Source organism: Pristis pectinata, chromosome 5 (genome assembly GCF_009764475.1).
Source record: "Pristis pectinata isolate sPriPec2 chromosome 5, sPriPec2.1.pri, whole genome shotgun sequence".
Lineage (NCBI taxonomy): Eukaryota > Metazoa > Chordata > Chondrichthyes > Rhinopristiformes > Pristidae > Pristis > Pristis pectinata.
Window position 1 is genome coordinate 87,040,184 of NC_067409.1, and position 13,809 is coordinate 87,053,992.

Consider the following 13,809-nt stretch of genomic DNA (forward strand, 5'->3'; position numbering starts at 1 on the left):
GAAGCAGAATGGGTGTTGAGCCCAAGAACCATTACTTGAGCAATTCAGAAATACCTCAAATACCTCAAGAAACCTCCAACAATAAACACCTCCCATTATTCTCCCACTAGGTAGGACCCTCACCCAACTTTAATCAGCACCTTTACTTGTTCTGGGTCATGTTTCCTTCTGTAGGAGATGCAGGTATGCAAATTAGTGATGAGTGGGGTGTAATATCCATGGTCATTGTGAATGTTTATTGAACTTGTGCTGGAATTTGGACAAGGAGGAGTCAACCATCTCTACTTGATAGAAACAAGATGTTAGAAGAGGCCAATTCAGCCCCCCCCCCCCAAAATAAAATTTTATGCTATAGAATTTACTTTCAGTAGTTAAGACAGAAACAATACTAACATTTGAGATTGGAGGGAAAAAGGAATTAAAAGGATACAGGGATAGGTAATTGGGTTTGGAAGGTACATGCCAACATGAACCATTTGGATTACCTGTCCTGGTTGTGTTGTAATTATTTATTCCTAGTCTATGGAAGACAATAAATAGCTTAAATTGTAAAGATGCAAGGTTAGGTGAATATTTCAGATCCTAAAGCACCAAGGAGCATTTATTCAGGAACATTTTATCCAAGGTTCCAATGAATAGTGTAGAATGTACTTTGAACATAATTGGACTCAGTGAATGTAAACAAATGCATTTTATGCTGCCTTATGATTTCAGCAACAACCTCTTCAATTTGAAAATTAAATACCCTAAGGCTAGGACAGGGAAAATAATTCAAGTGAAGGAAACTCCAAGGCCCATTCATCCAGATATTTGATGTCATGTCATTTTAAAAAAAGGTGATCGTCCCCTGGCCCTTCAGTAACTCAGACTTGTTTTCCTGCTATGCTGTCTCAAAATAAATGTTTTTAATGTATTAATGCTAATTATATTCCTTCTATCCTGAATGCTTTGACATGCCAAATTGATGAAGGTAGTGCAATGGATGTAGTATATATGGATTTTAGCAAGGCATTTGACAAGGTTCCCCATGGTAGGCTCATTCAGGAAGTCATGAGGTATGGGATCCATGGAAAATTGGCTGCATGGATTTGAAATTGGTTTGCTCACAGAAGGTAGAGGGTGGTTGTAGAAGGGGCGTATTCGACCTGGAGGTCGATGACTAGTGGTGTTCTGCAGGGATCTGTTCTAGGACCCCTGCTCTTTGTGATCTTTATAAATGATTTGGATGAGGAAGTGGAAGGATGGGTTGCTAAGTTTGCAGATGACACAAAGATTGGTGGTGTAGTAGATAGTGAAGAAGGTTGTTGTAGGTTGCAATGGGATTTAGACAGGATACAGAGCTGGGCAGAGAAGTAGCAGATGGAGTTCAATCCAGAGAAGTGTGAAGTGATACACTTTGGAAGAACAAACTTGAAGGCAGAGTACATGATTAATGGCAGGATTCTTAGCAGTGTAGAGGAACAGAGCGATCTTGGGGTCAAAATACATAGACCCCTCAAAGTTGCCACACAAGTAGGTAGGGTTGTTAAGGCAGCATATGGTGTGCTGGCCTTCATTAGTCGGGGGATTGGGCTCAAGAGCCGAGAGGTAATGTTGCAGCTCTGTAAGACTCTGGTTTGAGCACACTTGGAATATTGTGTTCAGTTCTGGTCACCATATTATAGGAAAGATGTGGAAGCTTTGGAGAGGGTGCAGAGGAGATTTACAAGGATGCTACCTGGGTTGGAGAGTATGTCTTATGAGGAGAGGTTGAAAGAGTCAAGGCTTTTCTCTTTGGAGCGACGGAGGATGAGAGGAGGCTTGATAGAGGTATACAAGATTATGAGAGGCATAGACAGAGTAGACAGCCAGCATCTTTTCCCCAGGGTGGCAGGTCACCCGTTTAAGGTGCGTGGAGGAAAGTTCAGAAGAGATGTCAGAGGAAGTTTTTTTTGATAGAGCAGTGGGTGCCTGGAATGTACTGCCAGGGGTGGTAGTAGGGGCTGATATGAAAGGGTCATTTAAGAGACTATTAGATAGGCACATGGATGAAAGAAAAAAAAGAGGGTTATGGGAGGTGAAGTAGAGAGGGGGATAGATTGAATGTGGATAAGGTTTACATAGGTCAGCACAACATTGTGGACTGAAGGGTCTGTACTGTACTATTCTATGTTCTCTGCAAGGCTAGGATTCCAAGGTCCATACCAGTCTGGAGAGTGAATATTGAGAACTTAATAGTTGCAGCGAGAAATTAAGCATATTGTAGTTTAATTCCACAGCAGATACAATAGGAAACCAAGAATAAGAACACCAATTAACCAAGATATATTGAAACTAATTCAAGCACTCCTACCATTTCTTAGAGAAGCTGCCTGAGTTTGGAGGTGGAACCTTGCATCTTCCTGGTTTGTACTTCAGAGCAGTTTTAAATTAAAACTGGACCCTTGAACATCAGGTCCAAGGTTTCTTACAAACTCTGGTGGTCCCTGACTAAATTGGCCCATTCTACTAATCTGATAAATCACTGAGTTTAAACAGAAAATAATACTCTTATGTCTGCTTGGAAACAGCATACATGAACACCTGTAGCGACTGTTTGCCCCCCCAATCAGTAAACACCTTATTTTTAAAAAGTCAAACTTGGACTTTTGTTTTTGTTTTGCCCAAAATTAAGACAGAAGCCTGTTGTTGATCAATGAAAAACTAAAGTACGATTTAAACAGGAAGGTGTTGATTGATTTGAAAGACAAAAAGGGAAGCTAATCGGACTCCCTGTGGTGGCAAATACATTTTTGTCCAGAGGGGATTCTTCCTCATTGCAAAAGCTCTTCCTCACATACGTGAGGGCTGAATGAAAATAATGTTTTTCCCCCATGAACTCTTCAGTTCACAGTAAAATGCTCCAAAGGAGTTTGTAATTACTATAAAGCCTAATGAAGAAGTCCTTCAAGGTTCTTCTAAGGCCTTGGAGGATTTGTTTGAGATCCAGGAAGACCTTGGGAGCAAAAGAATAGACATGCATGAGTATGGCTGTGCAACCTACAACACAGAAACAATTCCACTAACAGTATCTGTATATTTCCTGCTTTCTACTGAACCATTTGGAAGGTTGGATAAGCAGAACAGGTTATAAAAATACTTCATGCCTATCATTCAACATCAAAAAAGCTCAAAATTTGGAGGATTTCAGAAGTACAGTTATCAGTAGGGAGAAGCTGTTGTGGAGGTGACATGACATAAATGGCTCATCAAGAGCGAAGCAAAGGAAGATCAGTGCATTGACCTGAAAAATGGAGGGGGTATAATGTGAAATGAACACAAGAAAACCAAGCAGAATAGCATACTATGTCCAGAGAGTTTTTTTGGAAAACCAATTGCAACTGATTGAGACCATTTCAGAAATGATATCCAGAAAGGATAGATTTGGAGAGCTACAGGAAAGAGGCGCTGATTTGGAAATTAGCAAAACATTCAAAGACTGAAGAAAGGAAACATTGGAACTGGGGCAGAAGATTGTTTTGCCAGAGGGTTATTTTTTTTATTTCAGCTAAGCCAGCTTTAATAGGAAGAGGGGTCACATGCAGGGAGAAGTGCCTTATTTGTCTGCCAACAACAGCTGGGACAAATAGCGATGAGTAGAAAATACTGGCACAATTAAATGAAGAAAGGCATGCAATCAGACACCACACCATACCAGTGGAATCAAAAAGCAGCTCCTTCATACTGCACTAAACAAGGTATTCAGGAGGGAGCCATATGTCCCAAGATGCAGTGCTATTTCTATACTTGCCTCTCATCTTCGGTAACGTTGGTGGTCTAATTCCTGGTGGAATTCCCATGGGAACTCCTCTGGCAGAAGGCATTGCCATTGAGAGTCCAAATGGAGATCTCATGCCAGGAGGTGGTGGTCCCATAAAGCCTGCATCATGAAGATTGACTGGAAATTAATACAGTTATACTCTTATCCTACAAAAACATTGCCAAACTGACCAGATACATGTGCTACCAGGAGCCAACATGCTCAATGTTACTTTCAAACCACTTAATTCAGCAGTACATAGCCCTCTATGGAGAAAGTAGCTGAATTGTTCCAATGCAGAAGTAAAAATTGGTGATGGTTATTGCCCGGCACTTTTGTGCTATTGAGGCCAAGACTGGATCAGCCGTGATTTTATTGAATGGGAAAGCAGTGTTGTGGGTCCAGATGGCCTATTGCTGCTCCTGTTTCTTATTACGTTTGTGGCAAAAATGTTACTTGCCATTTATCAGCCCATGCCTCAATGCTGTCTTAGTCTTGCTGCACGCAGGGATGGATTGCTTCTTTTGCTGAGGAGTTTTGAATGCAATTGAACGTGGTACACTCAGTGAACATTTTATTTCTGATCTTTTGATGAAAGGAAGGTCATTGATGAAGCAGCTGAGGATGATTGGAAATTTAAAAAATTGTGATAATTAAGACAATAGCAGAAAGTGTTGGAAACACTCAACAGCTCAGGCAGCATCTATGGAAAGAGAAACAGTGTTAATGTTTCACATTGAAGATCCTTTGTCAGAACTGAGGAAGTGAGAAACAGTTTATTCCCAAGGCACCCCTGACCTCATCCTGTCAGAGATACTCCCTTAGCTGTATTCATCGCTCCCCCACCCTCTCCACAACCAGTTTTCTCTCTTTCCCAACTCTGATGAAGTGTCTTTGACCTGAAACACCAACTCTACTTCTCTTTCCACAGATGCTGTCTGACATGTCAAGTCTTTCCAGCATTTTCTGTTTTTATTTCATTACTGAAGGTAGTTGGGGCTAGTACCCAGCCCCGAGGGATCCCTGCTATGACGTGCTGGGCTGGGATGACTGACCATCAGTAACTGCCTCCTCTGTGCAAGGTACATTTCCAGCCACTGGAGCCATCTCTTCTCTCAATGCTCATCAACTTCAGTTTTACCAGGGCACCTCGATGCCACACCGGATCAAATACTGCTTCGATGGCAAGGGTAGTCATTCTCATTTCACCTCTGGAATTCACCTCTTTGGACCATGTTCAGACAAGGGTGGTGATAAGCTGAAGCCAGGTAATCCTGGTGAAACCCAAACTGGGCAATGTTGAGCAGGTTATTGAGAGTAAATGCCACTTGATAACACTGTTCTGAACTTGATGACATCTTCCATAACTTTGCTGATGATTAAGTCACTATTTACAATTTTGAAAAAAATCCACTAATGTTGATAAATTCTCGTTGAGCTATAAAACTGAAAGCTCTTAATAAATTAATTCATTGGTAGAAGATAACAGTCCCTGATAGTACATCACAATTTTGCTGCTTGAGCACTTAGCCAGCCACTTACTCAATATGGAGACCAGGCAGGTTCCACAACAAGCAAGTGATGTGTTCCATCAGGGTGAAATGACCCATTTGAATCTGTAATTATGATGAGTTGAAAAAAAACATTTATTAATGAGCCCGAAAATCAGGTCAGAAATGTTCAGATGAAGGGTCTTGGCCCGAAATGTCAACTGTCCATTTCCCTCCAATAGATGCTGCCTGACCCGCTGAGTTCCTCCAGCTTTTTGTGTGTTGTTCCAGAAACTGATATCAGTGCCTCTTGTCTCTCAGTGTCACAGGTAAATACTTATGGACCTACCTGGCCTTGCTTCTCCAAGATTCGCAAGAGGTGGGGCACCTCTCATTGGTATGCGGGGTTGAGGGGGAGCAGAAAAGCTAGGAGCAGATGCATCTCCAGGTTCTCTAGCCAGAGGCGTCATCAACTAAAACAATAAACAAACACAAGCTACTAAAGCTAGAATATCAAGAACATACTGCATCAAGAATGACCAAATATTGACAAAACTATGCCAGCATCAGCACTTGAAAATATTAAATTCAAGAAGACAGATTTATAGACAGAAAAAGCACAGCATCATTCACAAATTTAAGTGACCAAAGAGCTTCAGCCAATGGCTCCTTTCAGAGTCACTGTTGCAATGTCGCTATCTACACACAGAAATGAGGTAGAAGCATTAATGGATGAACAACAGCCAGATACTAAGGAGAACTTCCCACTCTTCAAAAGAACATTAAGCCTTAACACCTACAGAGGTGCCACATGGGAGCCTCAATTTAACACGTCATCTGGAAACATTTTATCCTCAACCAAATCTCTAAATCCACCATTGGGTTTCTACAGCATACTCCAACAGACCCGTCTGAGGAAAAGGCTAGGAACTAAACCAAAGACACTTCCAAACTGGTCACCAGTGATGAAATCCCAGTCTGTATACATCTGCCAATTGATCACCAAATCTGTGTCAAACAAAATATTCAAAGTATACCTCTCTGTAATCTTACACATTGCATAACTCATCCTGATATTAGCTGCAGAGAATACAAAGTTTAAATGCTCAAACTTTTCACCATTTGACTCAGCTGGTACAAGCTAGGCACGAGAGTTAGTGCATTGTATGTGTTAGTGTTAGTGCTGTTGTTCATCCTTGCAATTTGTTTTGCAAATCATGGCTGTATTATCTACTTCATTATTGAAAGTTTTCCCTAATGCTACAAAACATTGCTTGCCAATTCCTCTTATAAGAATGGATACCTTCAGCAATGAGTTTGTATAGCTTTTTGAAAAATCTGTCTTTTACAAACAAACCATTTTTGTTTACATAAATTTGTAAACCAATAGCATCAATGCTGAATATTTACAAATGATATTGGAATTTCCAAGGTGTACATTAGATGTTGAGTAGAGAATTAAGATAATGGGGTGAACTTCAATTTCTATATGTGCACAAAAAATGTTGTGACAGCAATTGACAGAAAAAGGAGTAGGTGCAGAATTGGCAGCTGAATTACTATTATTTTTGGGAGTCTGATAAGATTAAATTTCACCCACACTCCTGTGCTATTTTGGAAATACCCCTTTGTCTGACAAGGTCTAAGTATAGCAAAATTGGCACTACTGTATTCAAAAGAGCAATTCATCAGATCAAACAACAAAACACTGCAGATAATACACTTCTGGTCCCATCAGATTGATTACTGACCTGAACCATTGGCCCCAGAGTCTGAAAGTAAATGTCACGAATCCTCATGGAGCAACCTGCACCTATCTGCCTGAACACCAGCAGGTTGAGGATTTCAGCACATGCAGAGAAGGCTCGAACCTGCTGACAGATTCTCGTCAGTGAATCTGTCACTTTGCTAACCTTGGAATCCAGCAGCGGAGGACAGACTTCCAGGAACTTCCCAACATTTTCACTGGGAAATCTGCTTTTGAATCCAGTGCCAGGTCAGACCTTACATGGGAGCCCTGAACTCATTCACTTGAATGGAGATTTTAAATGTCAAAAAAGCAAAACACAGTGTTTTGTGATTTAATTATTTTAACTTGTAGAAAATGAAAATTGTTTTTAATAGTTTTTGAATGTCAGCATAGAAAATACCTGCACAAAGCTGTCAAGTTGTACGCATCAAAATTTGAGGTATTAACCATCTCTTCACAGGTACTGTCCAACTAGTTGAGCATTTTCTGTTTTTTTTAATATAAATGAAGGCAAGCAGGCCATATGTCTTCTTCACCACTCTTATCTGGTGTTACCACTTTCAGGAAACTTAGACCCCTAATCTGTTCATCGACATGCCTTAGTGCATTACCATTTATTGGACATGTCCTACACTTATATGATTTCCCAAAACGTGTCACGTCAGACTTGTCAGGATTACATTCCATCTGTCAACGCTCCACCCAACTTTCCATCTGATCTATATACTGCTGTAGCCTTAGATCCGTTTAGCAACAGATCAGGGACAGTTTCAAAGCTTGAGCTGGAGGAAGAATTCACAAACCACAGCCATCACATTGTTTGCACTTACCTCTTGTGAAGGACCTCCAACCCCCCTTACTGGTCCAGCTAGACCTGCAGGTACTTGAATCATCGATATACTGACCGGTATTCCTCTCCCTGCTGCTCTACCAACACCAGGACCACCAACTGTAACTCTGGAAATGCCAACCTGTGAGTAAGCATTGAAAAGAAAAACCACAGACTTATATAGATGTATAAATTAGCAAAACATTCCTGTGCATTTCAGAGCATTACCATTACCAGGCATTCTATACATAAGTGAAGAACAGGAGGATGACTATGGCGAGGGTAGGACTCCTCAGGGATAAAGGGGGAACATGTGCCCGGAGGTGGACGAGGCAGGGGAGGTCCTTAATGAATACTTTACTTCAGTGTTCACGAGGGAGAGAGACTTTGACGAATGTGAAGTCAGCATAGAACAGGCTAATGTGCTGGAGCAGGCTGAGGTCAAGAAAGAGGAAGTGTTGGAGCTTCTGAAAAACATTAGGATAGATAAGACCCTGGGGACAGACAGAATATACCCCAGGTTACTATGGGAAGCAAGGGAAATGATTGCTGGGGCATTGACAATGATCTTTGCATCCTCCCTGGCCACAGGAGTGGTACCAGAGGATTGGAGGATGGCAAATGTTGTTCCTTTGTTCAAGAAAAGGGAATAGGGATAATCCTGGGAATTATAGATCAGTGAGTCTTACATCAGTGGTGGACAAAGTATTGGAGAGGATTCTTAGGGACAGGATTTATGAGCATTTGGAGAAGCATAGTCTTATTAGGGATAGTCAGCATGGCTTCGTGAGGGGCAGGTCGTGCCTCACGAGCCTAATTGAGATTTTCCAGGAGGTGACAAAACAAATTGATGAAGGTAGAGTGGTGGATGTGGTGTATTTTGACTTTAGTAAGGCATTTGACAAGGTTCCCCATGGTAGGCTCATCCAGAAAGTCATGAGGCATGGGATCCATGGAGACTTGGCTGCATGGATTCAGAATTAGCTTGCCCACAGAAGGCACAGGGTAGTAGTAGATGGAGAGTATTCTGCCTGGAGGTCGATGACTAGTGGTGTTCCACAGGGATCCGTTCTGGGACCCTGCTCTTTGTGATTTTTATAAATGATTTGGATGAGGAAGTGAAGGCATGGGTTAATAAGTTTGTGGATGACATGAAGGTTGGTGGTGTTATGGACAGTGTAGAAGGTTGTCGTAGGTTACAACAGGATATAGACAGGATGCAGAGTTCGGCAGAGAAGTGGCAGATGGAGTTCAATCCGGACAACTGTGAAGTGATACAATTTGGAAGTTCGAAATTGAAGGCAGAGTATAGGGTTAATGACAGGATTCTTAACAGAGGCATCTTTGGGTCCAAGTCCATAGATCCCTCAAAGTTGTCATGCAAGTTGATAGGGTGGTTAAGGCAGCGTATGATGTGCTGGCGTTCGTTAGTCAGGGGATTGAGTTCAAGAATCGTGAGGTAATGTTGCAGCTCTATAAAACTCTGGTTAGACCACTTTAGAGAGGGTGCAGAGGAGATTTTCCAGGACGCTGCCTGGATTAGAGAACATATCTTGAGGAAAGGTTGAGCAAGCTAGGGCTTTTCTCTTTGAAGTGACACAGGATGAGAGGTGACTTGTACAAGATTATGAGAGGCATAGATAGGGTGGACAGCCAGCATCTTTTCCCCAGGGCAGCAATGGCTAATACAAGACACCAGTTTAAGGTCAGAGGAGGAAAATTTGGAGGCTGTTGTGGGGGCGGGGGGCAGGCCGTGGAGGAAACATCAGAAGGAGGTTTTTTTAAAAAAATTTATACAGAGTGGTGTATGCCTCGAACACACTGCCGGAGGTGGTGGTAGAAACTGATACAATACGGACATTTAAAAGACTCTTAGATAGGCATATGGATGTAAGAAAAACGGGAGGGTTATGATCCGTGTAGGAGGGAAGGGTTAGATTGATCATAGAGTAGGTTTATATAGGTCAGCACAACATCATGGGCTGAAGGGCCCACACTCTGCTATATTGTTCTTTGTTCAAACAAAATTTGATACAGAGCCACATAATGAGTTATTAAGGGAGACGATCAAGGATTTGGCCAAAGGAGACAAATTAAAAGGTAGCTTTATGGACAATTTCAGTGAAGGAATTCTGAAGCTTAGACTTTTGGCAACTGAAAGACAACAATTAAATGAGGGAATGAAGATCTCAGAATTGGAGGAGCAGAGGTAACATGGAGGGTTTTAGGACTGAGGCAGCTCACAGAATTAGGAAGGGTGACCCCATGGTGAGGTGATGGGGAAGTGAAAACAGATTGGAAAACAAAGGTGAGAATGTCAGAACTGACCTACATCAATTTCTTTGTAAATTTTAATCATTCAGAATACATAGTGGAGCTCCCAGGTTTATCCTTGTAATGGATTAAATTGAAAGGAATGAAGAAGTGTAAACCACCTCTTACCTCTCTCACAGGAGGTCCTTCTACAGTCATCGTTACAAGTGTTTCCCCTCGAAGCAACACGAGACCAAGAGCCCTCTTTTCTTCCCTTTCGCCCTGTTTGGCGTTCTTTGATCTACACCAATCCAGTCAACAGATCGTAAGAGAAATACAATAACTTGCATTTAATTAGAAACTTTAAAATTATGTTATAAGGAGCATCGTGTACACACACAATATCAAAACTTAGAATCTAGGTAGCTGAAAGAGGAATTATACACCGTATATACACTCAAATTCTCACCATTCCTTATTTTCAACCCCACCCATCCCTGTAACATAACAAAATCCAATGATCTCCATGCTCCTCCATTTCTGTGCAGCTGGTTATCAGCTTTCTTTGGGGGTTGGGGGGGGGGGGGGTTCATAGATGAATGGAATGATGCAAGTCAGGAGACAAGCAGCAGAGACTCAAATCAAAATGTAACATTTTTTTAAAAAAATGAGAAAGCACAATTATAAGCATACATACTTCAACCTTCTGAATTCATCACAGTCACAAAGAATTAAGTTCATATGCCGATCAAAGGCTTTTAAAGTTCCAATGAAGACACGGCTATCCTGAAGAACACAGCGCATCCTGTAATCCACGTATTGCACCATTTTGGCACTTCTTCCAATAGGCTGAAAAGAAAAGGAAACTATTACATATGGAACACAGAAAAACTACAGAACAATTCAGGCCCTTTGGCCCACAAAGCTGTGCCGAACATGTCCCTACCCTAGAAATTACTAGGCTTACCCATAGCCCTCTCTTTTTCTCAGCTCCATGTACCTATCCAACAGTCTCTTAAAAGACCCAATCGTATCCACCTCCACCACCGTTGCCAGCAGCCCATTCCACGCACTCACCACTCTCTGAGTAAAAAACTTACCCCTGACATCTCCCCTATACCTAGTCCCCAGCACCTTAAACCTATGTCCTCTTGTGGCCACCATTTCAACCCTGGGGAAAAGCCTTTGACTATCTACCCTATCAATACCTCTCATCATCTTATATACCTCTGTCAGGTTCCCCTCATCCTCCATCGCTCCAAGGAGAAAAGGCCGAGTTCCCTCAACCTACTTTCATAAGGCATGCTCCGCATTCCAGGCAGTATCCTAGCAAATCTCCTCTACACCTTTTCTATGGCTTCCACATCCTTCCTGTAGTGAGGCAACCAGAACTGAGCACAGTACTCCAAGTGGGGTCTGACCAGGGACCTATATAGCTGCAACAATACCTCTTGGCTCCTAAATTCAATTCCCCGATTGAAGGATAATATACCATATGCCTTCTTAACCAGAGTCAACCTGCACAGCCACTTTGAGCGTCCTGTGGACTCGGACCCAGAGATCCCTCTGATCCTCCACACTGCCAAGAGTCCTACCATTAAGACTATATTCTGCCAGCATTTGACCTACCAAAATGAACCACTTCACACTTATCTGGGTTGAACTGCATCTGCCACCTCTCTGGGTTGAACTGCATCTGCCACTTCTCAGTCCAACTTTGCATCCTATCTATGTCCCTCTGTAACCTCTGACAGCCCTCCAAACTATCCACAACACCCCCAACCTTTGTGTCATCCGCAAACTTACTAACCCACCCCTCCACTTCCTCATCCAGGTCGTTTATAAAAATCACAAAGAGCAAGGGTCCCAGTACAGATCCCTGAGGTACACCACTAGTCACCGACCTCACGCAGAATACGACCCTTCAACAACCACTCTTTGCCTTCTGTGGGCCAGCCAGTTCTGAATCCACACTGCAATGCCCTCTTGGATCCCATGCCTCCTTACTTTCTCAATAAGCCTTTCATGGGGTACCATCAAACACTTTACTGAAATCCATATACACTACATCTACTGCTCTCCCTTCAGCGATGTGTTTAGTCACATCCTCAAAAAGGATATAAACCAAGTCCCTTTGGAATGACCTCTTATTCCTCCAAATATGTTCCATTATATATGTACAGGACACTATAATTCCAGCAAGAGGAACCTGCTTAAAACACAATAGATTGAACCCAAGACATCTCTTTTTGTGCTGTGCATCACAATGTACATGATTGAAATTGAAAGAATTGCACTAACTGGAATCAGTGATGTACTCCGGCATTCAATATCAATTCATTTAATACATTACCTTCCTCATTAAGACGGGTTAGAAAATGTTATTTCCCCCACCCCCGCATATCACTCAACACCATTATCAACAGAAACATCAGAAATGAAATCTGCGAGATAGGCTGGATGTGAACATTGCACTTTACAACCTAATTAGTCTTCAGTGTTGAAGCGGGTGGTGGGGCATTTGCTTGGTCCTCTTCAGCTCCTTCTGCATTTTTCTCACTCAGTTACAAGTGCACACACCTGCACAGGCTACAAAAAAATTATTTATAAGGCTACCTCATCCCAAAGTGGTAGAGCAGTTATTGTCCCCAAAGTATTGAAGGAAGAGGAAGTGGATTCCAATTTAGTGAAGGAACAAAGTAAAGTTTCTGCATTATCGTTCACTTTGGCATTTTCCTTTCGGATCTCTCTCTTGCGCCATGGGGCCATTGCTGGCGAGGCCACCGTGGGCTTGCTTATTTACATTGGCTTTCTACTTTATGAAGGGAAGGGATTATTGCTTAACGCCAGGAGGAATCAGTGCAAAGGCTGCCACCTCTATACTGAAGCTTTCATCTCAACAACATGCTTTCAAGTTGATTCCCATCCCAAATTGGAAACAAACAGTCCACATGACCTGCAAATCGGAAAGCAAGCAGAAAGTCCTGAAGTTCGCCAAGTCTTGATTGTGTTTCAAAGAACGCCCCCTCCCAGTACACTTCACAACTAATAATCACAAATGTTAAAAAATGCTTTTTTTTTCTCTAGAAAGCAAATTGGAGATTAGTCTTCAAATCCTGACAAGATTAGAGGCTGACATCCTTAAACCTGTGTGCACCAACTGAAGTCAGATCTCAGCTTTAGTTAAAAATACACAGATCAGTATTCCCTATACAAATTAATCTCAGCAAATGGATGCCTGGTTATTGTCAGTTTTAAATAGAGAGATCACCAGGCTGGTGTGTGTTTGGGGAGGGAGGAGAGGGAGGGGGGGGGAGAGGGAGGGGGGAGGGAGGGGGGGAGGGAGGGGGGGGAGGGAGGGAGGGGAGGGAGGGGGGGAGGGGAGGGGGGGAGGGGAGGGGAGGGGGGGGGAGGGGAGGGGAGGGGGGGGGAGGGGAGGGGAGGGGGGGAGGGGAGGGGGGGAGGGGAGGGGGGGAGGGGGAGGGGGGAGGGGAGGGGGGAGGGGAGGGGGGAGGGGAGGGGGGAGGGGAGGGGGGAGGGGGGGAGGGAGGGGGGGAGGGGAGAGGGAGGGGGGGAGGGAGGGGGGGAGGAGGGGGGGAGGGAGGGGGGGGAGGGAGGGGGGGAGGGAGGGGGGGAGGGAGGGGGGGAGGGAGGGGGGAGGGAGGGGGGAGGGAGGGGGGAGGGAGGGGAGGGGAGGGGGGAGGAGGGA

At 43.2% G+C, this 13,809-nt stretch overlaps 1 protein-coding gene across 3 annotated transcripts in view; it reads right to left on the reverse strand.

The window, feature by feature from the left end:
* Positions 1 to 2,231: 2,231 nt before the first annotated feature.
* LOC127570604 (small nuclear ribonucleoprotein-associated protein B'-like) overlaps positions 2,232 to 13,809 on the reverse strand; it is a 23,542-nt gene continuing 11,964 nt past the window's right edge. Inside the window, exons 2-7 of one of the 3 annotated variants that reach the window (XM_052016310.1) lie at positions 10,798 to 10,949; positions 10,290 to 10,401; positions 7,849 to 7,989; positions 5,618 to 5,741; positions 3,770 to 3,898; positions 2,232 to 2,974 (exon numbers count right to left, since the gene is read on the reverse strand). In XM_052016310.1, coding sequence (XP_051872270.1) covers positions 2,937 to 2,974; positions 3,770 to 3,898; positions 5,618 to 5,741; positions 7,849 to 7,989; positions 10,290 to 10,401; positions 10,798 to 10,949 — 696 coding nt within the window. In that variant the 3' untranslated portion in view covers positions 2,232 to 2,936. The remainder of the gene's footprint in view (positions 2,975 to 3,769; positions 3,899 to 5,617; positions 5,742 to 7,848; positions 7,990 to 10,289; positions 10,402 to 10,797; positions 10,950 to 13,809) is intronic. The other 2 variants (XM_052016311.1, XM_052016312.1) reach the window with 2 other exon arrangements.